Source organism: Tamandua tetradactyla, chromosome 14 (assembly GCF_023851605.1).
Source record: "Tamandua tetradactyla isolate mTamTet1 chromosome 14, mTamTet1.pri, whole genome shotgun sequence".
In the NCBI taxonomy this organism is placed as follows: domain Eukaryota; kingdom Metazoa; phylum Chordata; class Mammalia; order Pilosa; family Myrmecophagidae; genus Tamandua; species Tamandua tetradactyla.
The window spans coordinates 85,500,821-85,526,077 of NC_135340.1; the positions used below are offsets into that span (position 1 = coordinate 85,500,821).

Here is a 25,257-nt window from a genome sequence, read left to right on the forward strand (position 1 = left end):
TATAGTGGTTCTCTGAGACCCAAGCCTTCGATATGGGCCCCCCCAAGGCAGGCCTGCGCCCACCTTGCCAGCGCCCCCACGGAGGGCCGCGCCCGTCGCGGATGGTGCCTGCGCGCGGGCTTCCCGCCCGGGGGACCGCTGGGTCCTGGCCAGGGAACGGGCGCGCACGGGCGCCGGGCTGAACCCGGCCTGCTGGGGGGGCCCTACTCCCGCCCTCCTTCCCCGACCACCTGCATGCGGAAAGTCCTCTTTCCCCCCAGATTGCCCCAAGTCCCTTCACACGTGTGCCTCCACCCGGGGAACTGCAGTTTGAGGATTCCAGCTCTTCCCTGTCGGGTGCGGAAAAAAGGGCGCGAGGATGAGGAGGGGGATGGCCGGATGGCACCGCGGCAGGAGAGGAGGGGCGCTCCCCGCGCAGCCCCAGGAGGAGGAGGAGGTGAAAGGGAAAGCCTGGCGAGGACACAGAGCTGAGGCCCACAGGGAGCTCTCGGGGGTTCCCTGCTTTGGGGAAGAGGCTTAGCACGGGAGATAGACGTTTCCATGGGGCCTAGGTCAGGCGGGGGAGGGCATCAGGGTCGCGTGTCCTCAAAGGCGTCCTAATAGCTATGCCCTCGCTACTCCGTTGGGCCACATGAGGGCGCACTACCCCCAAATCCGCCCAGCCATCCGCCTGGGATTCGTGCCCTCCATCGTTTGTTGTGCATGGGACACCTCAACACAAAACGGAACAGAAACACCTCCAATACCCCTTCATTCTTAAACTCTGGGCCCCTCGCTGGGAGCAGATACAGCCCCTGGGCACTACCGTGACTTCTTAGCCTCTTCCCTCCTGCTCCCCACCGCTGGTCCCAGGAGCTCCTCCTCTCTTTCCCACCATCTCATCCGTGCCCTGGTCACACTCTGTCCAAGGAACCGTGGAGCAGGGCCCTCAGGGCCCCAACGCTTTATAATGGTTCTATGAGAAGGGCTCTGGGTCTTGGCTTGTGGCCTGTCTGCATCCCCAGGGCAGGAATGCAGCAGGCATTCTGTAAGACATGCCCGTCCTGCACAGTCTCCACCACTCCGTGTTTGCTTTGTTTCAGAGAACAAGCTTGGGTCCACCAGAGATGCAAGTTCCCGGGGCCCCTCCCCCCACCCCCAGTCAGGCTGACCCCCCTGGGCCCCGGAGATGCCTGAGCCCCTTCACTGGTGAGCCCGCTTCTCTCAATCCTGGAAGCCCCAGAATGGAGGATCCAGGAAGCTCAGGCTTCAGGCCCCTCGCTGGTCCTTGGAGTCTCGGGGGCTCCGGGGAACTGTGGAGCGGAGATGCAGAAGAATCAAGGCAGATCCCATTAAAATGCAGACTCAGCAGGTCTGGGTGGGGCCGAGGCTCTGTTGCTCCCAGATCCCAGGTGAAGTCGATGTTGCAGGTCCGGGACCCCACTCTAAGTAGCCAGGGCCTAGAGGGGGGCTTCTTCAACCTGAGTGGCAGAATCACCAGGAGGCCTCTCCCCACGTCTCCTCCTTCGGCAGGTCTGCATTTGCTTGCAGCTCCCAGGTCATCCTTACCCTGATCGGCAGGGCCTTCACTCTGAGAACCAGAGGCCTCGAGTTTTCCAAGTGAAGCGAAGCCAGGTTGCAATCACTATTTATTTCTATGGAAGTGTTCTTAGCAAACTGCCCAGGGGGATTTCAGTCAAGAGGGGATATGAATGTCCAAGACTCCAAATAAGTTGTTGTGATGTATTTTCCATTTTAAATAGTCACTTCCAAGCCTAAATTTTATGCACAATTAAAAAAAAAAGTTTTCTTATCAAAGCTTCCCCCACCTGAGCCCCAACCATCTCCCAAATTGTGTAAGTTTCAGACTCTACACCCCTACACAACTGGCCAGCCCCTGCTTATTCCTAAGTCCTTTGGAGGACTGTCCTGGAGCAGGGTTTAAAGGTGAGGTGCCCTCTAGGTAGGGAAGGAATCAGATGTTTGCTGGCCAAGTGGACTTCTTCCCAGGGGCACATCAAAATGTCTCATGTGCAGAACTGCTCTTCCTGTGTGCGGAGCCCGAGCACCTTTGAATAGCAAAAGCCAAGGCCCACGGGATCAAGAGACCTACCCAAGGCTGAAAGCCAACCTCCAAAAAACCAGCCCCCTTGCCTTTCCCCCAAAGGGCACCCTCTGTGCTTCCGCAATGGGACTGGCAGCATGGCTGGGGGGCTCGATGTGGCCTCCTTGAGGGGCAGGTCTGGGAATGCCTTAGCCTCCTTCCCAAGCCCAATTAATCCCCTAGTTCTGCTGAAGAGAGCATAGAGGAGGTCCTTCTTGCCCCCTCACTGCTGCCCCCAAGGAGCCTAAGTGGCATGGAGGGCCAGCGGGCAGTGGAAGCACCTGCTCTTGCATAGACCTGAGGCGGGGTGGGCCCAGGGGGTCTGCCCGCCTGCCCAGGGCTGCAGTTACAGAGGGCCGCCAGCTCCATCCAGCCCAAGCCCCAGATCTGCCAGTCTCTTTCCCCTCCAGAGAACTCTCTCCTGCATCCCAAATTCACACCAAAAAGCTAAGCCAGCCAGGCTTAGCTCTGCAGACTTTTATTCATGCCAGTTGATGGGTGCTGACTCAGGGGCTGCAGGAGCCCTAAGGGAGGCTGCATGGGGACCCCAACATAAAAGGAGCTGAGGCATGGGGCCATCTGAGAATACAAGAACAGGCGGGTCACGAAGCCCCACAAGGTGTGGGCTGCTGCTGGCCCGGGAAAGAGGCTGTGGTGCCTTCAGCTGTATAAGAAGACCAGAACCCAATGTCTGGGAGTAGGCAAGTGGGGGGAGAGTGCTTGGGTGTCCTCCCACCCCATCTTGCTGGGAAGGAGGCCTCCTTTTTCTAGGAGCAGGGCCATCAGCAGAAGACATGAGATACAGAACGACTGGAGAGAGCCTCAAGATGTCCATTCCACTCCTGTAATGGGGTGGAGGGAGGAGTGGAAGTGTTTGAGAACTTTGCCTTCAGCTGCAGCTTAAAAACCTGTGATCAGGCTGACACAGAGGGGGTGCCCCAATTCTTCTAGAGTGTGAGTAGGGAGGCAGGAGCTTCTGCAGAAGGTGGGAGATAGTTGGAGAGCTAGCACTCCTGGCTCCAGAGCACGCTGGTTTCCTGGGAGCGAGTGGCTCAATCTCCTGTAGGGTCCGAGGCTGGGGAAGGGTCTGGGGGTGTGCACACCTCCCAGGGTAGGAGAGGCAGTGACTGGCAGGTGGGCCTCCCGGATACAGCCATTTGAATCCAAGGCTGCCCCAGGAATCAGCAGCCGCAGACCCAGGGTCCATCTAGTACAAATGAGGCCCAGGAGGGGAAGTACGATTTACTCAAATATCCATGGCAAGTCCGTGTTCCCATGTAATCTAGCCTCTGGGCCAGAGGTGGGCCTGAGGGATGAAGCAGGTGGTGTGTGGTACGCCATGTCCTCCCTGGCGCCCTCCTCTGCCCCACCCAGGCCTCTCCTGCACAGCTACCAGAGGGCATCTGGCCCCCTCCTCCGGTCAGATGCGGGAAGGAAGGGACCAGGTTCCTAAAACTAAATCTGGCCCTGAAAAGTACCAAACCCAATGGAAGCTTGACCAAAGCAATGAGTCTTAAAAGGATGCACCCCGCTACGGGCCTACAACCATGCGCACCGCCCCCCATTCGTGACACGGTGCATGCCCTCACCCACCCTCCCAGCCGCCAGTTACACATGCGTGTACCCGCAGCGTGGGCTCGGATGCACGGCCCGTCTCCCATCGGGAGGGCAACCAGGGCTGCTCAGTGCCGGCTGCTGACGTGGAGGGTGTAGACGGCCCAGGGCTCAGGGACGTAGATGACGCCTGGGTACTTCTTCCTGAGCGTGGGGTCATCCCACAGCCAGGCGACCCAGAGCGTCACGAGCAGGAGGGTGAGGCCGAAAGAGGCGAAGAGGAAGAGGCCGTTGCTGTCTAGGAAGAGGCGCTTGCGCTTCTGGTGCAGGACGAGCGCCAGCATGGCGAAGAAGGTGAAGATGAAGAGGATGAAGATTTGGCCCTCGGTGACCAGGTACCTGAAGAGGCAGGTGTGTGTGTGTGGGAAGCGGTGAGGCGGGTGCCATGGCAACGCCACCCCATCCTGCATCCCACTCAGCGTCGGAGCAGCTCAGAGCGAGAGGGCTTGGGGAAGCGTGCTGCTCAGAGCAAAGCTCATGGGCGCCGTGCTGGTTTGGCTTGTATAATTACTACTTTTTAAACTTTTGAGTTTCTTGCCAATATTTAAACATCAGGAGATTGTCTGAAAATGTGCATTTCTGGCTTCTCTGGTCATGTGGGGCCTGTATTCCCACGTGACTACTGAGTAGAGAAGTAGCTGCCCCGTTTAGAGAGGGCATTTTGCCACAGTCCCCGCCACTCCCTGTTATCACCTGCAGCCTGCTCGATGCATTTGTTACCAGCTTGCTTTCTGTAGGCATCTGAGCTTGGAAATGCAGTTCCAAATTTATGGGGTTGTCATTACTGTCTCCTTGAAGGTTGGGACACAGACCTCCAGGGTTCCCTGTAGCATCCACGCCAGAACCTAGCACATAGCTGGGAGCACAGTCACACTTGTTGGAAGCTATTCTGCGAGGTCATCTGGTCCACTGCCCTGCCTCTAAGGAGAACTGTGATTTTGACCTATCCCACTCCGGGGACTACAGCTCTGCAACTCAGTGGCTGTGAGATCCTGAGGAAGTTACATGACATCTGGGAACCTCTGTTTTCTCACCTATAAAAGGGGTGGTGGCAGTATCTGGTCTCACTTCCCAAGGTTATGAGATGAGCTGTGTACATGTCTTATCTGGGCACATTTTACACCGAACAAATGATTCCCACGACTCCTGTAACTATTACTGAAAGAACATGCATGGGGAAGAACTGGGCAGGAAGCCCTTTCTCATGTCTAACCTCTTTCCCTCTGGCTGTAGTTTACACCCACTGATCCCATCCTCATGGGAGAATAGATTATGAGGATGTGGGAGGGAGCTGGAGCTGGCCCCGTTTCATTTCCAGGGAGGCCTCCACATTCCCCAGGGGCACGTGTTCAGGAAGGGACGTGACGGGAGGGACAAAAGCCCAGCTGAGGCCTAGGCCATCTATAATGGCCCTTTGCCATCTCCATGGTGCGTGTCACAGTAAAGCCCCTTTCTTTACCCCTGAAACCATCCCCATTTCACAGAGGAGGAAACTGAGGCCCACAGGGCTCTCTAGGGCTTGGAGCTGGAGGTAGATTCTGGTCCCGAGGTGGCGCTGATGCTGGGGGGTGGGGGGATAATGAGGAGGGAGAGTCTGTGCATCCCTGCTCCTTCCACCCACCTCCCTGTCACACACAGGCCTGGCTTCCTGGAAAGAAGCCACAAGGTACTCTCAGTCCCACAGCAGGGAGGAGGAAACAGGGGCCCCCAGGAGGAAAGTCCTACCTGGGGTGACCCCGCAGGTTCGGCTGGAGTTTTACCTCTGGGACTAAGAGCCCGTCCATGCCTCCCAACGCCCAGTGCTGGTGTCCACTCACCAGTAGTACAGGCCACTGGGCACTACCAGGAGCAGGGCCGCTCCTGGCATCGAGCTCTCGGTTTTGGCAGGAGTGAAGCAGCCAGTGAAGTACATGAAGAGGATGAGGAAGAAGGGGATGTACCTGCAACAGGGAGGCCCAGGTCTCAGGGGCCTGCCCGCTGTGCCCGGGCCCCCTTTCCCACACCCTGAGCCCGGGCCTAGCACCGTCCTGTGAGGTATCACTTCATGGCATACAAAATGCCAGGCTCAGGGGAGGCGCTTGCCCCTGCTTGGCCTTTCCTGGGGGTCCAGGTGGGGCAGGATTGGAACCAGGAAGGTGAGGCAGCTCCCAGGGTGATGCAGAGCAGAGGCTCATAGGCCCCACGGCGGGGTCTGTGTGTGTGTGTGTGTGTGTGTGTGTGTGTGTGCATGCGCGTGCCCCTCTTGTGCACACCCCCACACAAGCAGCCCTGGCCCCACGCTGGCCTGGAAAGGGGTACACCTTGCAGAGGGGAGGAGGGAGAGGCCCGAGGGGTTAACAAGCCAACCACACCGGCCAGCAGCCCCCAGGAGTTCCGGGAAGCCCCTTCACCCACACTCAGCCCCGCGGCCACACCCTCCGCCATGCATCCACATCCCCTGGCCCCAAACTGCTGCCTTCCCCCCTCCCTGGCTACTCTGACCCAGACACCCCTTTCTCCTTCTCATGTTCTGCCCTGTCCCTTTACCCATCCCCCACCACACACCTCTCCCCCCGGGTTGCCTCTCCCCATCCCCACATCCTCTCCGGTTATTTCTCAGGGTCTTGGTTCCTCTTTCCTCCTCCTTTCTCCAACCTTCTGAGGGAAGAGTCCCACAGCAATGGCCAGGGACAGCGGGCAGGAGACCTGTCCACAAGCCCTCGCTGAGCAGGCAGACCAAATTTTCATGCCCCACAACAGATTCTAGAAACACAAGCGCAGGGCACGTGTGACATGAGTGAGTCCACGTCACCAGGACGAAGCCCCCTGGCTGCCATGATGGCTCCGTCACTTACTAGCAATTTCCCCCGCTGGCCCCAGTGTTTCCTGTATAAAGCGGAGGGCTAGAACTCATGACCACTTGGGTTGCTCCCAGCTTGGGCCCTGAATCTTCCTGGGCTGAGCCCACATTTCTGAAGTTTCCTCCAGACTGCGGGGTGAGGTGGGGGCAGAGGGGTTCCCCCCGGGGGTTCTGCACCCCCTCCCTTCTAGTCTGGTGTAACGGGTCCTTTCTCAGTTTTCTTCCTGCTTCTATGGCCCCAGATCATGGCCCTGCCCTGGATGGGAGTCTCCTCTTCTGTCTGCACCCCTGCATCACCCTTGGGGGGCTGTGTGTGTCAGGCTGCAGGACCCTCCCCCACCCCTCAGGCTGCAGGCTAGGCCAGGGAGGGGTGACAGCTGCTAGCTGCCCCCTAGTGACCGCTGTGGGTACTGCCAGACTGGGAGGAGGCAGAGGCCAAGAGCTAGGTCTGGGGCCAGTGAGCCCCAGCATCCGGGGCAGCCTTGCCAGGGGCCATGCGCTCAGAACCCTCGCAGGGGGAGAGACCGCCATTCCAGCGGTGCCACTGGACAGATGGAGACCCAGGGCCTTGTTCCTGAGGCTGGTGGCAGAACTGGCCAGGGGCTAGGACCCCTTGGGGTAGACAGTCTGGATGCTGCACACTTTCTCGGCCCAGGCTGGACCCATCACTCACCACATGCAGTGGCCCAGGTACTCGTCATAATAGTAGAGCAGCTCAAAGGAGTCGATCTGGGGGAGGCATGGGCATGCAGGGTTAAAGGGGCAATTGGTTCACGGAGGGTGTCGGGGCCCCGAGCAGCCTCTCTGGCCAGTTTTCTCCCTACTCCCAGTATAGCCTCCCCCCACCCCCCACTTTCATGGTCCCACCCATTCCCAGAGGCCAGGTGGGAGCCTGTTAACAGTGCCACTTGCTAATAACACACTAGCATCCTAGCTTGGTGAGGGTGACGGCAGACTCTCTTGCATGGAAGATGGTCCGGCATGGCGATGGGTAGGGCAATTTCTCTGGACTCCCAGGATGGACAGTGCAGTAGTGCTTACTCACAGGGAGGGGAGGCGGCCTTACCAGCGTCTCCGGCTTGAGGTTCTTGATGATGGGGTTCTCGCGTACGGACAGGTGGTGCTGGTAGCCACTGAAGAGCAGGCGGTGGTTCACGGAGTCGCCCACCAGGTGGATGCTGGCGCCCATGATGAAGGTGATGATGCTGACGTAGAGGATGGAACGAGGCAGGGTCCGGGGGGACCGCTCGATGAGCTGAGGTCCACAGGGAGGCAGGTCACAAAGCAGGTCACCCTCGCTTCCCTCCCTCGCCTCCCTCCCGGTGTGGCACGGACACAAATCACTGGAAAGTCACTCGGAAGCTAGTGGGTTCCTCTGGGAGCCAGACCAGCCTCCAGATTTTCACATGATCCCTGGGAACCCAGCAGAGGAGCGCCCCATTTTCCCAGAGAGGAAACAGCTCATCACCCAAGGACACACAGGAACCATGAGCTGCAGCTGGCAGCCAGGCCTTCAGTGCAGGCTTTGGGGTCCCAGGCCCAGCCCTCCACACCCCTCGTTGTGCTCAGCCTCTAGGCCTTGGGGATAGATGGTAGCGGCTGTTTTCTGAGCTCCTATTTGGCAAAGTGCAAAGCTGATATTACTAGAGCAGTCTTAGTTCTGTGATCTCAGTGACATCCCTAAGTCAGGGAACCCCGGGCCAGAGGATGGAATTTGTGGGCACCCCAATCACTCCTTCTGCCTCAGCTTCCCCAAATGCTTTATGGTTTCTCAAGCATGGCCTTGTCTTCAGCTCCTTCTACCCTCAACACCCCCCCTACTTCACCCCCAAGCACAACAGGCTAAGGCCCAGACCAGACGTCTCTTTAAGGGGAAACTTCCTCTATCCCTGCTGGCTGGAGGTGGCCCCTGCCTCCCTGGGGGCGCCAGGCATAGGACACTTCCTTCTCACAGTTGCCATCCCCCAGGATCAGGCAAGGGACAAGATGAGCACCGCACCTGGGATGAGGGTGGGAAGGGAGGGGGGCTGCCCGAGGAGGCAGGGAGCCGGGGCCATACCTTGAGCAGGAGAAAGGGGGTGATGATGTTGTAGGCCATGTGGAAGTAGTCCCCCACGCTGGGCTTGTTGAGCGGGAACCATTCGAGAGGAAATACCAGCTGGGAAGGATGGAGATCACGGTGTTCACGCAGGCCCAGACCACGAGTTCCTCCGGGAGTTAGCCCCCCGAGCCCCCGTCCACACACTTAACTCCTTCTGCGATCTCTAGAGACCCACCTTGGGAACCCCGGGCAGAGGTATCTCCAGATGGAGAAACAGAGGCCCAGAGAAGGTAAAAGGACTTGACCCTGGTCACACAGTAGATACCAAGCTGGTCCTTGACCCCGTGCTCCTCTCCCAGTAGGTACTAAATAAATGTCCCCAGACATTGGTCTGGGAGCTGGGAGGCTCCACCATCACCTTGCTGGGTGACCTTGGGCACATCCTTCCCCTCTCTGGGCCTTGGTTTCCCCAATTATAACACAAGAGGGGTGCCCCGGGGGTTGACTGGAGCTTTAGGAGCCTCAAGACTCTGCCACCCCATGGCCTGTTCTGACCGCTTGGCCAGTAGCCTGCCCAGGCGTGGAAAGAGGCTCCATCCACGGAGCAGATGTACCTCTTCCAATGAGGTGAAAAGTATACTTTATGAAACAAAGTAGAAAATAAAAACAAGGAGATTCAATTTTTTTCTTCCTACCATGCCTGAAGGAGGGAGTAGGCCAGGCAGCGCCCACCCCTGGAATGCCCTCTCCTCCTCTCCCTCTAGCCCAGAGCATCCAGGCCTCGTCAGGGTCAGTGTGACGATCCCTCTGTGACAACCCCTTTCCCCCAAACTTCCAGTATCTGCGGACTGAGAACATGTGTAACGACTACAAGTTTCAATCAGACATTTAAATGTGCATCTCTTAACTCAGAAATGCTGAGTTAAATGCTTTGAATGAAATGAACCTTCAGAAATAAAATCCCAAGGATACAGGAGTCTCCGTTTGTCTATGTATCTCCCTGTCTTTATATCGGGATGTACGTTTGCTGAGACAGTCTTTGTGATAACAAAATACTGGAAACAGGATGACTCTGCAACCAAACAGGACTAGTTGAATAAATTGTGGTATATCTTTACTAGAGTAGGTTAAGAAACTATAAACAGAAATAGATATACTTATATATATTTAGATACATGGGCAGATATCAATGAGCTAGTCTAAGGTAAAAAACAAAAGAAAAAGCAAGTTGCAGAATAATCTGCTGAGTAAAGTCTCATTTTGGTTAAGGGAAAAAGCACAGGGGGAGATACAGCCCTCCGTACGCATGTATGTGTTTGTATGAACAGAGAACATGGGCTGTCCCCAAACACTGCAAAGGCGTGGGGGAGTTGAACCCTTCTTTACATACCTAAGTGTGAATCAACTTTTTATAACTACTCCGTATTACTTTTACAACTTATAAAAGTTTTTCTTCTGAATTACTACAATGTGGAATATCATCCCTTCATTTGAAAAGCCCAGTGAAGACATGAGCCAGGTGTGTATTTGCTGCAGCTCTCAGAACCTCCTCCCCGTGGGGCAAGCGTGGGAGGGTCTCCCCCCAAGTCCCTCAGGCTTGCATGGACACAGCAACTTCCTGCAGGTTGGGGGAGCGGCTCCAGGTCAAGCCAGCAGAGGCTGAGTCCTAGAGGGTGGGGAGAGTCACGAGCCTACTCCTGACCCCATCTCTCCTCCTTGCCGCGCCCTCCCTGGGGCAGCTCTTTTGGCCTCAATATGTGGGACCTTCAAGGAAGGAGGCTCAGAGCAGCCGGTCCAAACAACAATCGTTTTACAAATGAGCGAACTGAAGCCCAAGGGGCAGTGACTTGTCCAAGGTCACTGCCAAACCCAACAAGGCATCCTGACTTCTGCTCAGTGTTTTCAAGAAACATGGTAACACTACAGAAGTCTGCAGAAAGGACAACCAGCAAACACCATAACTTCTCTTCCCTGACTCTACTGCCAGGGCAGCTTTTCTGTGGCTCTAACCAGTCAGTTTAGATGCTGTTTAGGAATCTTTTTCTTTTCCTCCTGAGACATTAAATTGTGGACATTTTCCATTTGCTCTACAGTCTTCATAATTCCTGTTTAATGCCCAGGTAAAGTTCCCTATACTGGATACAGCAAATTTGTCTTACCCAGTCCCTACTGCTGGACACTGAATCATTTCCAATTTTTGACTATTATTAGTAACACTGCAACGAACATCTTTGGGTATAGGGACTGTTCTCTTCTTGCTGATTACTCCCTTGGGACAGATACTTAGGAGAGGAGTATCTGGGCCAGGGCCCACATGACGGAGTTTAACCTTGCTGGGAAGAGGGTAGCCCTGGGCCCAGAGTGACCAAGTTCAGCTCCTGGCTCGGCCACTTGCAAGTTGAGCCAGTTCCTTCCCCTCTCTATCCTCAAGTTCCTTCATCTATAAGATGGGGATTAAAATAGGGCTGATTAAATATGTTGAAATACATAAAGAGCTTAGATCGGGGCCTAGAAGAGTAAGCACTCCACGTGTTAATGGCTCTCTTTACCCTCATTGGTATTATCCGTTCAATAAAGGTGTATTGAGCACTTACCAATTAGGCGCTATCCTACATACTAATTATTATCTTGCCAAACAGCTTTCCAAAAGGCTCTGCTAATTTGCATTATAATTAGCATGCATTATTATTTTATCAGAAACAGTTAACAATTAGCAGATAATGGCATCTCGCTGAATTTTTTTTTTTTTCACATTCTGGTTTTTTAATTTTTTTGAAATGTTTCATTTATTCATTTATTTATTAATGACAGGTGAGCAGCTCTGGGGCTCTTCCAGCATTCATCTCCTTTGTGGAGGGCACTACTGTATACTGATGCATGGAGCAGCTGCGGGGGGGAAGAAGGTGGCTCCCCAGGTGACATTAAATATTATTTGAGAGTCTCAGTCCTATGTGATATGCAACATCAGCCTATATCCTTCACCTCCAGAAAAATAATATCCCAAGGATGTAGGGAAAGACAGAGGGCACGCTCCACTTTCTTTCCCATTATTCTCTGCCTGGCTTGGTGATTTGGTTAAACCTGGTTCACTAGCATAAGATGTGGGTCGAGAGGGGCAGGGCCCCACTTGCTGGCATCTGCCTCGCTGGCCGTAGTCACAGGGCTAACAGATCTGAGAGCATGTAGGCTCTTCTTTCAGTTTACTGGTAAGGCAAGTGACTTGTCTAAGGTCACTCAGCAAATTTAAGTCCCACTAGGTCTCCTCCCTGCTGGCTGGAGCTCCGTCCACAGCTTTGCACTCACCATGGCAATGGGGCGGCCAAAATCGAGAACCCAGTTCTGCAGGGTGAAGTAGAACCAGAGATCGAGGTGGAAGGGGGCAGCGCGGGCAGCCTCGTCAGCCTTGATGGAGCTGTGCCTAGGAAGGAACCAGAAGGGAGGTCAGCTCTTCTCCCCTCCCCTGAGAGTCTTCTCCCAGAGGTGAGCCACAGAGCGTCCCGGGTGTTGGGAGAAGCACAAAAGATAAAGTTTTAGGGGGAGGATTTTGCTGGAAATACTGGGGTCTGGTCCTGTGGTCAAGGAGAAGGGGTCCTGGGCATGGACTCCATCTGCCCCCACCTCAGCCTCTCTGTGCTTCGGGAGGGAAACTGCTAAAGCGGGATGCTAACTACATCCCTCATGGAATGACGGGAATCAAATGCAGCAAAGGATGCAATGCAGCTGAAAAACGTGAAGCGTGACAAGGGATGATGGCACTATTGTTAGCTCTTTATACGTATTATCATATTTAACTCTTTTAATCCCCAAGGAAAAACTTTGAGGTTGAAATGTTACTCCATTTTATAAGTGAAAAAACTCAGCCTGAAGAGGTTAAGTTCCTTGCCCAAGGTCACACCTCGATGACTGGGCCTCAGAGTTTGAACTTCTTTCTATCCCACCATTGTGCCCTTCGTCATTGGGCCACGGGGTGGGCGCGTGACCCCAGCTGGCCAATCAGAACCCTCCAATGAGATTTCGCACCCACCAATGAGTTTAGTCTTACAGAGAGATGGAGCTGGGAGAGGGATGGTATTAGGGCTTCCCCTTGGGTTCCTGAACCATGAGGAGGTAAAGCATATAGCTGCTTGTGTCCCTCTTCTCTCCAGGTGGAGAAGGGCTGTCCAGAGTGGGACCTGAGCAGGAAGCCAGCAAGGATAAATTGATGCAAGAGACATGGTAAGAAATGGAGTACCGCGTGACAACCCAGCTTCAGGCGCCTGATCTGTCAGCGAAGTCATTTGCTATCTACTGTTCCCAGATGAGCTGAACTTCAAGGGCCAGCACACATGCCACCTCCTCTGGGAAGGTTTCCCTGATTAACCCTTTCCCCAGAGTTCCCCTTGTGCCACTACAGGGGGCACTTCCTTCTCTGTCAGGTCATAACATCATGGGGCTGGAGTTTTGTTCTTTCATCTAGACTCTCAGGAAAGGGGGGGACATTTAAGATCCTCTTATCTCACCCCCCTCTCCACAAGAGTCCAAATCTCACAGTATCCCTGCCATTTCCTGCAAACCTCTAGTGACAAGCAGCCCACTCCCTCCTAAGATGACAGAGATGTGCGTTTTATCATCTCATCTGTGCCAAGAACAGGAGCTGTGTGACATGAATCTGTTCCCCCGAGTTCTCAGTTCAGTAGTTTATGCTCAGTAATTATTGCTGATTTAAATCAATCTCAACTACACGCTACTCATTCTTTTTTAGTGGCAAATGCCAGCTTAGTCACCATGAAAACTTTCCTCTTCAATGCAGCCATTGGCCTTCCTTCTGTAACTTTGTGGGGCCCTCTAAAGCCAATTCCAAGAGCAGCTCACATTGGGCTGGTAGAGGAACCCAGGGTCCAAGGAGGCAAAGACTTGGGGGGGGGGGTCTTGGCAGACAAGATGGGTGGAGTAGGCCTTCCCCAGGTCAGTTAACTCTTCCTGTCACCTCTTCTCGGTGTCCCCACCACTTAAGTGAGCACCAGCTATGTACTATGCAAGACACTTTATCTGCACCCTCTCATCTAATCCTCACAGCTATACCAGGAGGCAGGAACTGCCCCCTTTCTGTTTTACAAAGAGGGTGTCAAGGCTTAGAGGGGTTAGGTGACTGTCACAGTCACCCATCTAGTGAGGAGCTGGGGCACCTATTCCTTTTCTTTGGCCTATTTCCCACTCCCCGCTTCCTGTTAAGAGGAGCTGTTTCCTTGATCACAGGGATGGCCGGTGATCCAGGCTGGCCCAGTGGGACTTTTCTAACAGAAGTTGGTTAAAAGAGCTCCTTCCACTATGCAAAGGCTGCATGAAGGAAGGGGACCTTGCAGCACGATGGACAGCTTTACCAAGGCAGGAAAGCAGGATCAAAGGTCTGGAGGTGGAAGTGATAAAGGTACTGCATGGAGTCGAAATGCCTGGCTTACTGGTGGGAGAGGAAGAGAAGGGAGGAATCAGCTGGGTTGTAGACTCGGCAGATGTCCAGACACTGTAAGGTCTGCTCAGGGGTTGGAGATGAGTGACCGGCATGAGGCCCTCCTCCCCCCTCCCGTTAGTGACCATGGGGGTAAGGCCTCAAAAAGGAGATAAGGATAACCTCTAGGCCTGGAGAGCGTGTATGTATATGGAGAAAGAGGATAAAATCCCTTTTGCTCCTTTTTCTTTGAAATCTCCAAAATGGATGTGGTGGTTTAGAGTTCTATGTACCCCAGCAAAACGTGTTCTTAAATCTAATCCCATTGTTCAAACTTCCTATCCTATCAATATTTTACCGTTCTTTACATAGAATAAAAATCAGCCCTCTAGGGGGGTTATATGGAACTCTGTATAAAATCGAACCCATTGTAAGTAGCGCCTTTTGATGAGGTTGCTTCGGTTAATGTGTGTGTGGCCAGCCCAATCAGGATGGGTCTTCATCTAATTACTAAAGTCCTTTATAAATGGAATGAATTCAGACATGAGAAAGAGAAGGCATAGGAAGCAAGAAGCCGAAACAGAATGCAGAAGAGAACAGGAGACACGGACATGTGTCTTGCCATGTGACAAAAGAACCAAGGATTGCGGGTAGGCAGCATCACCTGCAAATGCCACAGTTTTTGTAGAAAAAGCATTGCCTTGATGATGCCTTGATTTGGACATTTTCTCAGCCTCCAAACCGTAAGTGAATAAATTCCCATTGTTTAACATGCTCCATTTTATGGTATTTGCTTAAGCAGCCTAGGAAACAAAAACAATGGGCAAAGAGTGGGATGGTTGGTACAAGGACTAAAGGATTTTTGAAAACCTGTGTGTTCTAGTTTGCTAGCTGCCGGAATGCAATATACCAGAAACAGACCGGCTTTTAACAAGGGGAATTTAATAAGTTGCTAGTTTACAGTTCTAAGATCGAGAAAATATCCCCATGAAAACAAGTCTATAGAAATGTCCAATTTAAGGCATCCGGGGAAAGACACCTTAGTTCAAGAAGGCCAATGACATTCAGTGTTTCTCTCTCAGCTTGGAAGGGCACATGGCGAACATGGTGGCATATGCTGGCTTTCACGTGGCTCTACCAAAAGGGCCTCTCTCCAAAATGTTTCCTCTTTTAAAGGATTCCAGTAAGCAATTCCACCTTCAGTGGGTGGAGACACACCTCCATAGAAATCATCTAATTAAAAGTTACCACCCACAATTGGGTGGGTCACATCTTCATGGAAACAATCAAAATGCTCCCACCCAGCAATACTGAATGAGGATCAAAGGGCATGGCTTTTCTAGGGTTCACCACAGATTCAGACCAGCACACTGTAGAAGTGCTTAGGTATGGGTCTCTGGAAGCTGTGGGCACCACACATTCAGGGCTCATCAACTTTCTCTCTTTACCTTGGGAGGCACTTTGGTCTATGGAGAGCCTTGTCATTAGCCCATCCTAGCTTAGCAGGGCAGGGAAAAGAGGCAAGCACAGGGCAGACATCCAGCTGGGGAATCAACAGTGACCAGTACCTGGCTTGTTTCCTTCTGCTGGGATCCTGACATGGGATGGTAGTCATGGAGGGTAAAGGCATTCTCTTCCCCAGCCTCAGCTTGGAGATGAGCAACCTCAAGCCTCGAGACAAGTCCCTGTGTCCTGAGACATCACACACTGAGCCACCAGCTCATGCCAGCCCTGGCCAAAGAACACTGGTGAAAGCACAGTGGTTTTCAGGTAACCTGAAACGAAGCTGGCCTTTTCTCTCCCCCACAACTTACAGGTCTACCTTATGGGGAAACTGAAACCACAACAGTCGGGAGAGCATACCATCCAGTTAAACTGCTCAAGGCATCCAGTGGCATCTGCAGGACAGCCTGGTAGAAGAGAAAGGGGTCTTTTCTTGGGCGAGTTAAGCAGGGGTTTTTAGGTGGGGACTATAGAGGGGCTGATTTAAAAATATACATCAGGGGTGGTGTGACTGTGGCTCAGTGGCAGAGTTCTTGCCTGCCATGCTGGAGACCCGGGTTCGAGTCCCAGTGCCTGCCCATGTGCCAAAAAGAAAAAATATATATATATATTGGAACAGTTAGTTGTAGGCTTACAGAACAATTACTCAGAAAGAACAGAGTTCCATATAACTCCCCTAGAGGGCTGATTTTTATTCTAAGTAAAGATTGGTAAAATATTGACAAGATGGGAAGTTTGAACAAAACAATGAAATGAGAGAAAAGAAGAAAGACAATTTAGCAACTCCAGGAAAAACAAAAGTATTATAAGAAAGTGTATTAGTCAGGGTTTTCTAGAGGAACAGAAACAACAGGAGATATCTGTAAATATGAGATTTATAAGTGTCTCTCGCAACCGTGGGGAGGCAAGACTCCCAAAGCTGTATGGTTGGCTTCAAGGCTAGCAGCTCTGATGAAGGGTCTGGGCGAATTCCCCAGGAGAGGCTGGCTGGAGAAACAGGGAAAATTCTCTCTTCTCCTTTAAAAGTTTTCACTGATTGGATCAAATTCAACTAATTGGATTCTCTTCTTTGCGGAAGACACACCTTAATGGATCATAGATATCATGAGTCACAGCTGCAATCAACTGACTGATGATTTAATAAACTCGCCTTCCAGTTTATCAGCCAGGCACAAAATATCCTTGTAGACAACTGGGTTCCATCACCTGGCCACGCTGACACCTGAACCCATCCATTATGGATGGTTAATGGAATTGCTGGACATAACTCGGTTCTGTAGAGAACAATATTTGTTGGGCTAAAATAATGTAAATTTTCAAGGTTTACACAGTGGAAGGCAGTTTGGCGGTTCCTCAGGAAGCTAAGTATAGAATTGCCATAGGATCTAGCAATCCCATTGCTAGGCATCTACTCAGAGGACATGAGGGCAAGGACACAAACAGACCTTTGCACACCAATGTTTATAGCAACATTATTTACAATTGTGAAGAGATGGAAACAGCCAAAATGTCCATCAACAGATGAGTGGCTAAACAAGCTGTGGTATATACATACGATGGAATATTATGCAGCTGTAAGGCAGAATAAAGTTATGCAGTAACAACACAGATGGACCTTAAGGACATTGTGCTGAGTGAGATAGGCCAGAAACAAAAGGACAAATACTGTATGGTCTCACTGATATGAACTGACATTAGTGAATGAACTTGGAGAATTTCAGCTAAGAACAGAGACCATCAGGAGATAGAAGTAGGATAGATATTGGGTAATTGGAGCTGAAGGGATACAGAATGTGCAACAGGACTGATTGTAAAAACTCAGAAATGGGTAGCACAATACTACCTAACTGTAATACAATAATGTTGGAACACTGAATGAAGCTGAATGTGAGAATGATAGAGGGAGGAGGGCTGGGGGCACAAATGAAATCAGAAGGAAAGATAGACGATAAAGATTGAGATGGTATAATTTAGGAATGCCTAGAGTGTATAATGATAGTGACTAAATGTACAAATTAAAAAATGTTTTTGCATGAGGAAGAACAAAGGAATGTCAATACTGGAGGGTGTTGAAAATAGATGGTAATTTATATTTAAAACTTTAACTTGTGTTCGACTAAAGCAAAAAATATTTTTGGTACAGAATTTATTTTTTGACCAGTGCATGTCCTAATATAACTTATGTGGACAGCTTAATTGAACACCATAAGTACATGGAACCTTGAGTAGGGCATGAGATTTTCTAGGTTTGTCCAGAGTGATGCCCTGATAGATCCCAGAGTGAAATGAACAATGAATAAAAAAGTATTTGCAAAGTCCCCCATTCCTTTGGGGGAATGGTGAGAAAGGGGGAAAATTCAACTTTCCCAAGTGGAGAATTCTTGATATTCTCACAAGCAGTAGGGACAACCAAAGCAACAGGCTAAGCCCCCAATCTTGGGGTTTGTACATATGAAACTTAACCTCGCAAAGGATAGGCTAAGCCTACTTAAAATTAAGCCTAAGAGTCACCCCCAAGAGAGCCTCTTCTGTTGCTCAGATGTGGCGTCTCTCTCTCAGCCAACACTACAGGCGAACTCACCACCCTCCCCCTGTCTACGTGGGACATGACTCCCAGGGGTGTGGACCTTCCTGGAAATGTGGGACAGAACTCCTAGAGTGAGCTGAGACTCAGCATCAAGGGATTGAGAAAACTTTCTCGACCAAAAGGGGGAAGAGCAAAATGAGACAAAATAAGGTGTCAATGGCTGGCAGATTCCAAACAGAGTTGAGAGGTTATCTTGGAGGTTATTCCTACGCATTAAATAGATATCACCTTTTTTAGTTATGGTGTGTTATATGTGAGGCTGGTGGGAACTGCCTGAAAATGTAGAGCTGTGTTCCAGTAGCCATGTTTCTTGAAGGTGATTATATAATGATATAGCTTTTGCAATGTGACTATGTGATTGTGAAAACCTTGTGTCTGATGCTCCTTTTCTCTACCTTATTGACAGATGAGTAAAACATATGGATTAAAAATAAACAAATGAGGGAAAAATAAAAAAATAAAAATTTTCAAGGTTTAAAATCATTCCACAGACAAAACATGGAAAGACAGTTATGGTCATGGTAAATATTGTCAACCTTGACAACATGAAAGTAAGAAATACAGATGGAAGGAGTTGGGAGAAAGGGAGAGGAAAGCTAAGGGTAAGGTTGGGACGTTAATATCCTCCTTTCAAAGTTGACCAAAAAAGAAATAATGGCGTGTGAATATCCTAAAGATAGTTTTTCTAGAAAACTAAAAGTAGCAGCTGTGGAAGACTGAATTTGTCCACCAAAAAGATATGTTGGGGGTGGGGTCCTGGTGAGGGAAGGTGGGGATGGTGGCAGATATTCATCCTCCAGTTTCAGCCTGGTCTTGAACCAGCCTAGTGGGTTCAGCTGGGGCCGAGCGGTGACCCCCTCAGGAGACAGCCAGCTCACCCCTTCCCTTGGCCTCACCGTGTCGCCTTCTGGGCAGAGCTGGCAGAGGAATGTGCATCCTCCATCATATGCTGACCCTGGCAGAGCGGCTAGAGATATTTTCAACAAAGAATTTGGTTTTGGCTTGGTGACACTGGATGTGAAAACGAAGCCATGCAGTGGCATGGGATTCTCAACATCTGGTTCAGCTAACACAACACTGGTCAAGATCCTGGGGCCTTGGAGAGCAAATACATTCTGTGTGGGGTTGGCCTCACTTTCACAAGAAAATGGAATGCTGATAACACTCTGGGCACAATCGAAGACCAGATTCGTCCAGGTTTGAAACTGACATTTGATACCACCTTCTTACCAAACATGGAAAAGAAAAGTGGTAAAATCAAGTCTTCTTGCAAAGCCAGAGTGCATAAACCTCGGTTGTGATGTTGATTTTGATTTTGCTGGGCCTGAAATCCATATGAGGGCTGGCTACTGGTTACCAGGCGACCTTTGATGGTGCCAAATCCAAGCAGATGGATGAGGAACAACCTTGCAGTGGGCTGCAGGATTGCAGCTACACACTAATGTCAATGACAGGACAGAGTTGGGCGGATCAATTTATCAGAAATTGTGTGAAGATCTCGACACTTCCGTAAGCCCTGCTTGGACATCGGGTACCAACTGCGCTCGTTTTGGCATTGCAGCTAAATATCAGTTGGACCCCACTGCTTCTATTTCTGCAAAATGCAGCAACCCTTGTTTAATTGGGGTGGGCTACACGCAGACACCGAGGCCTAAGGTGAAACTTACAACATCCGCTCTGGTAGGGGGGAAGTGCATTAATGCTGGAGACCACAAACTTGGGTTTGTCCTGGAGTTGGAGACTAAATCCAGCTGCAGAACCTCTGGGAACAGATAGTGGGTGATTTGGCCTTAATATATTTCTAGTGGGACCATCAGACTTTTTTTTAAATTTCCTCCCAAGAAGGTGATCAAAACAAAGGATGATCTAAACAAGAGCTGTATTTTAAATATTTAGACATCTATTTGTTAGTTGGTTTCTAGTTGCATTGGTTATCTAGTTACTAATGCTGCAGTCGTGCAGTCACCTATACATTATTCAAATGCCTTTAACTGTTAAATGTGCTACCCACCAATAATGAAACATCTTTATTAAAATTGCAACTGTGTGCATGTTTGTTTTTATGTTCCTTTTAACATTTGATACATTGCCATTGAATGAGATGGAGCAGTGGGTGCTTTGAGATGAGGTTAAAAAAATTTTGTTAAATTCAACCATCATTAGAAATACTTTGGTATCTCAGTACATTACAAATTATGAATAAAACAAGTGTACATAATTATGACTCCAAGTATTTGCAGAGTTAAAAACTTGTCAGCTAGGATTAAAACTCCCCAGTATGTTGAGCATTTTGCTCTTTACCTACGTGCCATAAAGACCACTGTGTCCCTAGAATAACTCCATAAACTTTTTTAGATTACAATAAAATAAGAGCATAGATGCCTGTAAAAAAAAAAAAAAGATATGTTGAAATCCTAACCCTTGGGATCTGTGACTGCGATCTTATTGGAAATCGGGTTTTTGCAGATGTGATCAAATTAAGATGGGATTCTACTGGATTAGGGTGAGCCCTAGATACAAAGACTGGTGTCCCTATAAAGAGAGAGAGATTTGGAGACACACAGACACACACAGAGAGAGGATGGCCAAGGGAACATGGAGGCAGAAACTGGAGTGATGCAGCCATGAGCCAATTCCTTGGTAACCACAGAAAGCTGAAGACAAGGAAGGGCTCTTCTCTAGAACCTTCAGAAGGAACCTGGTCCTGCTGATGGCTTGAATTTAGACTTCTAGCCTACAGAACTGTGAGGAGAGGGAATAAGTTTCTGTTTTTTTAAGCCACCCGGTTTATGATACTTTCTGTTACAGCAGCTTTAGGAAACTGATTCATAATACCTAGAAGATAAAAAAAGAACCATCTTGGGAAGATGGGAGAGGTATAAGTGAGCTAAATTATAGCAGGAAGTCAGTAGGTGATATTTAAAATTGATAAACCAAGAAATAGTAGTCCAACCTGGCTAGTAAGAGCACGGACTTTGGACACTGCTGGGTTCCCATCTCAGCTGCCACTAATCAGATCTTGGACCTGAGTTTCCTCATCTGTAAAATGGGAATAATAGTAGATTCTACCTCAAGGGTTGTGGCTAACATATGCAAAGAGCTCTGAATAAGTCCCAGCCCACAAAAAGTACTAATGTGTTTGTTATTATTATAAGCTTATTATTTAGAAATATAAATTTAATTCTGGAAGAAACAGATAAAAGAGGCTGACATGGTCATCTCTGGTGCTGGGGAGGGGTGGGACAGAGGGCTGTCAGTTTTTACACAAAGCCCTTCTATAACATTTGATTTAATCGTGGCAAGTATTACTTTGACAGGAATATAAAAAGCTGCCTAACAGAGCAGTTGGGAGTTGGAAAGTGTGACCCTGAGTGGTAGTGAGCCCCTTGTCACAAGTGGTGTGCAAGCAAATCACAGATGCCACAGAGGGAAGCCACACTTCCTAGGAACTGAACAGGATAAATCCATCTTCTGTCTTGAGCAGCAATAATACTGGGAGTGGGTCTGGAGACACCCACTGAGGAGGGAGAGGTGTCTGGAGAGGCCCTCCCGCCATCCCCAAGAAGTGTCCTGGCTGGGAGGGAGCTCATGCAGAGACAAAAAGGACATCACTTCTTGGCAGCCAAGGTAGAGTAGTAAGAGCAGAGACCAGGAGTTAGAAGCTATGAGCTCAGACCCTGGTTCTTGCCAGCCAATGATAAACTTCTCTGGGCCTCAATATCCTCATCCGTACATTGGACACGACACCTGGCAGCTCACAGGTGTTGTGAAGCCTGAATAAGATGCTGGACAGAGAACCATGAGGGATAAAGTGGTAACCATATTTGACACTATTGTAATTGGTAATATTTGAGATAAAGTGGTAACCATATCTGATATCATATCTGATACTATTACAATTGGGGCTCTACAGTTTGGGGCAATTAAAGACCCCCTCCCCCTCCATTTGATGGGGATCCAGGATGACATGTCCCTTAGCCAGAAGAGACTCCCTGGAAGAAAAGAGCTGGCAAGTGGGCTGGGGGCTCCCACTGGCTCCTTAACCCATCTGGGCTGAGGTGAGACTTAGAGGAGTTAATGGGTTTAAAGTGTGTGCTAAGCAGGTTGTTTCTAAGTAAAAAAGAAAACACACAAAACCCCTCAGTCCACATTTCCCTTCCCTCAGAGAAGAGTTAACCCCAGCCCAGACTCCCCAGCATCTGTCATCCGAAATCACACCAAAAACCTTCTAACATTGCCTGTGAGAGCGCCAGTGCTCAAAAACCTTCCGTGGCTCCCCAGTGTCTGTGGAATGAAGGCCGCTCCCTTAACCTACTATTCAGGGCAGGAACTCGGTTGAGGCAAGTGAGGCACCGATGGCCTAACATTTACGGGGTGCTCACTGCGCCCCGGCTGTAGGCACCTCACACTAGACCCAGCCCCGTGGCTATGAAATCGTTCTGCATCCTCCCGCCACTTCTTTTTAGGGTGGCGAAGCTCCCGCACCATTGCACTTCCGGCTTTTCTCCAAACCGCCTCCCTAGCTGAAACAGCCTTTCTCCCCCGGGTCCACATCGAGTGCTCTGAAGCTCAGCTCAAGTGTGCCTCTTCACAGAGCCTCGTCCCCACTCGGGCTCTGCTCCGCCCGGCCCTCCCAGGCGTTCAGCCCTTCGCGGCTGGCGCTGGCGGGCTCCTCTTAGGGCCTGGTGCGGAGCGGACACACCGTAAGCGCTGAATGAATGCCTTCTGAACGCAACGCAGGTTTCTGGTCAGTAAAACACGATGAAGACAGAATGGAGGGAAAGATTAAAAGGCGACACACACACACACTCACACGCACGCACGCACACACGCGGCTTCCGTGCATCCGCTCCGCCCCCTCCCAACAGGAAAAACTTCTGTCCCCTGGGGGCATCCACTGCTCCCCGCGGTCTCGGCAGTCTCACACTCCCGGCACACGGAGAGCCTCCGATTAAAAGCAGAATCCCAGTCCCATTTAGGGCTGGGGGGGGAGGGATCCCCGAGAACTTGGAGGTGGCCCCTAGGGTTTGCTGATGCGCCGCGGCCCGGAGCGAGCGGAGGTGCCCTCGGGGCCCGGCGCCCTCCACCCGCAGTGTCCCCGCCCTCCGGGGGGGTCTCCCTAGCCGGTGACTGCCCAAGCGCCGGCCGCGCGGGCGGGGGGAGAGGGGCCGCGAGTCCAGACCCGGGCCGGGGAAACCTATCACTAGGGCGACGGCGGGGCCGGAGAGGGGGGCGCTGGCCCTCAGGGACCCCGGGATCCCCAGGAAGGGAACGCAGGGCGTGGGCGAGTGGGCGAGGGAGAGGCTGCAAAGCGAGTCCAGGGAAGCCCGACTCCGGCTGCAGCCTCCGGCTCCCACCACGCCGCGCTCCAGCCCGGGCCCCCGTCGCAGACGCGGGTCCCCACCGGCCGCCCTCACCCCGACACGTGGCGGGGGACGGGGGGCGTTTGCAGCGCCCGGGCCTCTGCACCCAGCCGGCCCGCGCCCACCTGGCCTGGAGGAAGGAGGCGCCGGGTTGCGCGCTCGGGCCGCCCGCCGCTCCCGGGTGCTGCCGCCTGCGCGCCGCCGCCTCCATGACTGTCCGGTCCGCCGGCCGACGGGCCCCTCAGCCCCGCTTTCCGGAGCAGGGCGCCGTTGCGGCCGGCAGGACCGCGGCGACCTCAGGGGCGGGCCGAGCGGGCGAGCGCTCCGCCCCCCGAGGCCCAGGCGGGACCCGCGAGGATCCGGGGCGGGGCCGGCAGCAGCCGCGGGCGAGGGGGGGGGAAGGGGGGCGGGGGCGGGCTGGGGGAGAGAGGGGCCCCGCCTTTGTGGCATCCACCGCAGAGAGCAAGGGCGAAGGGCCTCCCCAGCGTCGCTTGACAGCGACCATTGCCTGGGCTGGCTGAGGCCCGAGTTTTGGGAAGGGGCGGGCTAGGGACCTGCGGAAAGGCTAACCTGACCCAAAAGCTCCCACTGGGAAGAGACAAGACTGGATTCCATCTGGGCAGGGTTGCAAGTCGTTCCCGCTGTGCCAGACGCCTTGGTTCCTCAGGAGAAGGATGGTTCTTTAAACGTCAACTCTGTGACCCTTGCTGCCTGGAATTTAATAAGCGGTGGGGTAAGGCAGGGCAGGGCACCGAGGAGCAGCGAAGTCCTTCCAAGTTGGGGGAAGGGACCAGAGATTCCGGGCCTGGTTTTCTTACTCACTTGGGTCTTGGAAAAGTCACTTAGCCTCTTTCTCATTCAGACACTTTTCCACAGAGGGACAGATAGACCCTCTCTAGTAAGGCTTACAGTTGGGGTGGGGGAAGTAATTGGTAGGTGGTATGATGGGAAAAGTTTAGAGATGAAGAGGGGATGGGATGAGACAGGCTTCTGGAGGCAGACTTTCCAGCCGTGACTTCTGAGCTGAGGATGAAGTCAGAGCAGGAGTCAGCCAAACGCTGACGGGGGAAGAGTGTTCCAGGCAGAGGGAACAGCCAGGCAGGAGACCCAGTATCCAGAGAGGTGCTGGGTTTGGAGGAACAGAGAGAAGTTCACTGAGAACAAGCAGAGGGTGCAGAGAGCAAGAGCAAGGAGAGATGACCTGGGGGAGGGACAAGCGCAGAGCTGGGATGCTCTGCCCTGAGAATGGGAAACAGGGGGATTGAGCAGGGGAGTAGCCCATCCTTTCCAAGGACAGGAGGCAGGTCTGGAGACCCCAGATGCAGGGCAGCAGCCATTCTAACTAGGGGCCTAGACTGGTGGGGAGGAGAGAATTGATGACATGAGAGTGGGGTAGGAGGTACCGTGGCTGTGACCCCTGGTGAGGGAGAGGGAGTTCAGGCCATTGCCAGGTTCTTTATTTGGTAGTTGGATGGAGGCACCTACTGGGAAGTGGGTTGGATCAGGCTTAGGGTAAATGAGGAGTCACCCTTTGACACATTAAGCTTGAGATAGTCAAAAAGACTGTTGGACCTGTAGACCTGAAGCTCAGGTGAGAACTGGGAAGCTGGGCCGACAAATTGGGAGTTATAGGAATATAGAAGACAAAGGAACCAGTGCCAGGCTGAATAGTATCCCCCCAAATTTATGTCCACCTGGCACCTCTGAATGGGACCTTATTTGGAAATAGGGTTCTGTGCAAATGAAATTAGTCAAGATGAGGTCAGGCTGGATTAGGATGGTCCTAAATCCAATATGCTGGT

General features: G+C 51.8%; 1 protein-coding gene and 1 pseudogene across 5 annotated transcripts; one reads left to right on the forward strand and one right to left on the reverse strand.

Annotated features, from left to right (window-relative positions):
• Positions 1–1,611: 1,611 nt before the first annotated feature.
• Positions 1,612–24,164, reverse strand: CLN6 (CLN6 transmembrane ER protein). Of its 5 annotated transcripts, none has more exons than XM_077128331.1 (7): positions 23,581–23,748; positions 11,881–11,995; positions 8,596–8,694; positions 7,603–7,791; positions 7,210–7,265; positions 5,515–5,637; positions 1,612–4,036 (listed from the first exon to the last, which is right to left on the reverse strand). In XM_077128331.1, exons 1-7 carry the CDS (start codon positions 23,664–23,666, stop codon positions 3,766–3,768), a joined length of 939 nt encoding a protein of 312 aa, XP_076984446.1. In that variant the 5' UTR covers positions 23,667–23,748; the 3' UTR covers positions 1,612–3,765. The 5 variants fall into 5 exon arrangements, with proteins under 5 accessions (XP_076984446.1, XP_076984449.1, XP_076984447.1 ...); XM_077128332.1 differs by lacking the exons at positions 1,612–4,036; positions 23,581–23,748 and adding exons at positions 4,055–4,553; positions 24,026–24,164; XM_077128330.1 differs by lacking the exon at positions 1,612–4,036 and adding an exon at positions 4,055–4,553.
• Positions 15,616–19,963, forward strand: LOC143656552 (non-selective voltage-gated ion channel VDAC2 pseudogene; annotated as a pseudogene).
• Positions 24,165–25,257: the final 1,093 nt, after the last annotated feature.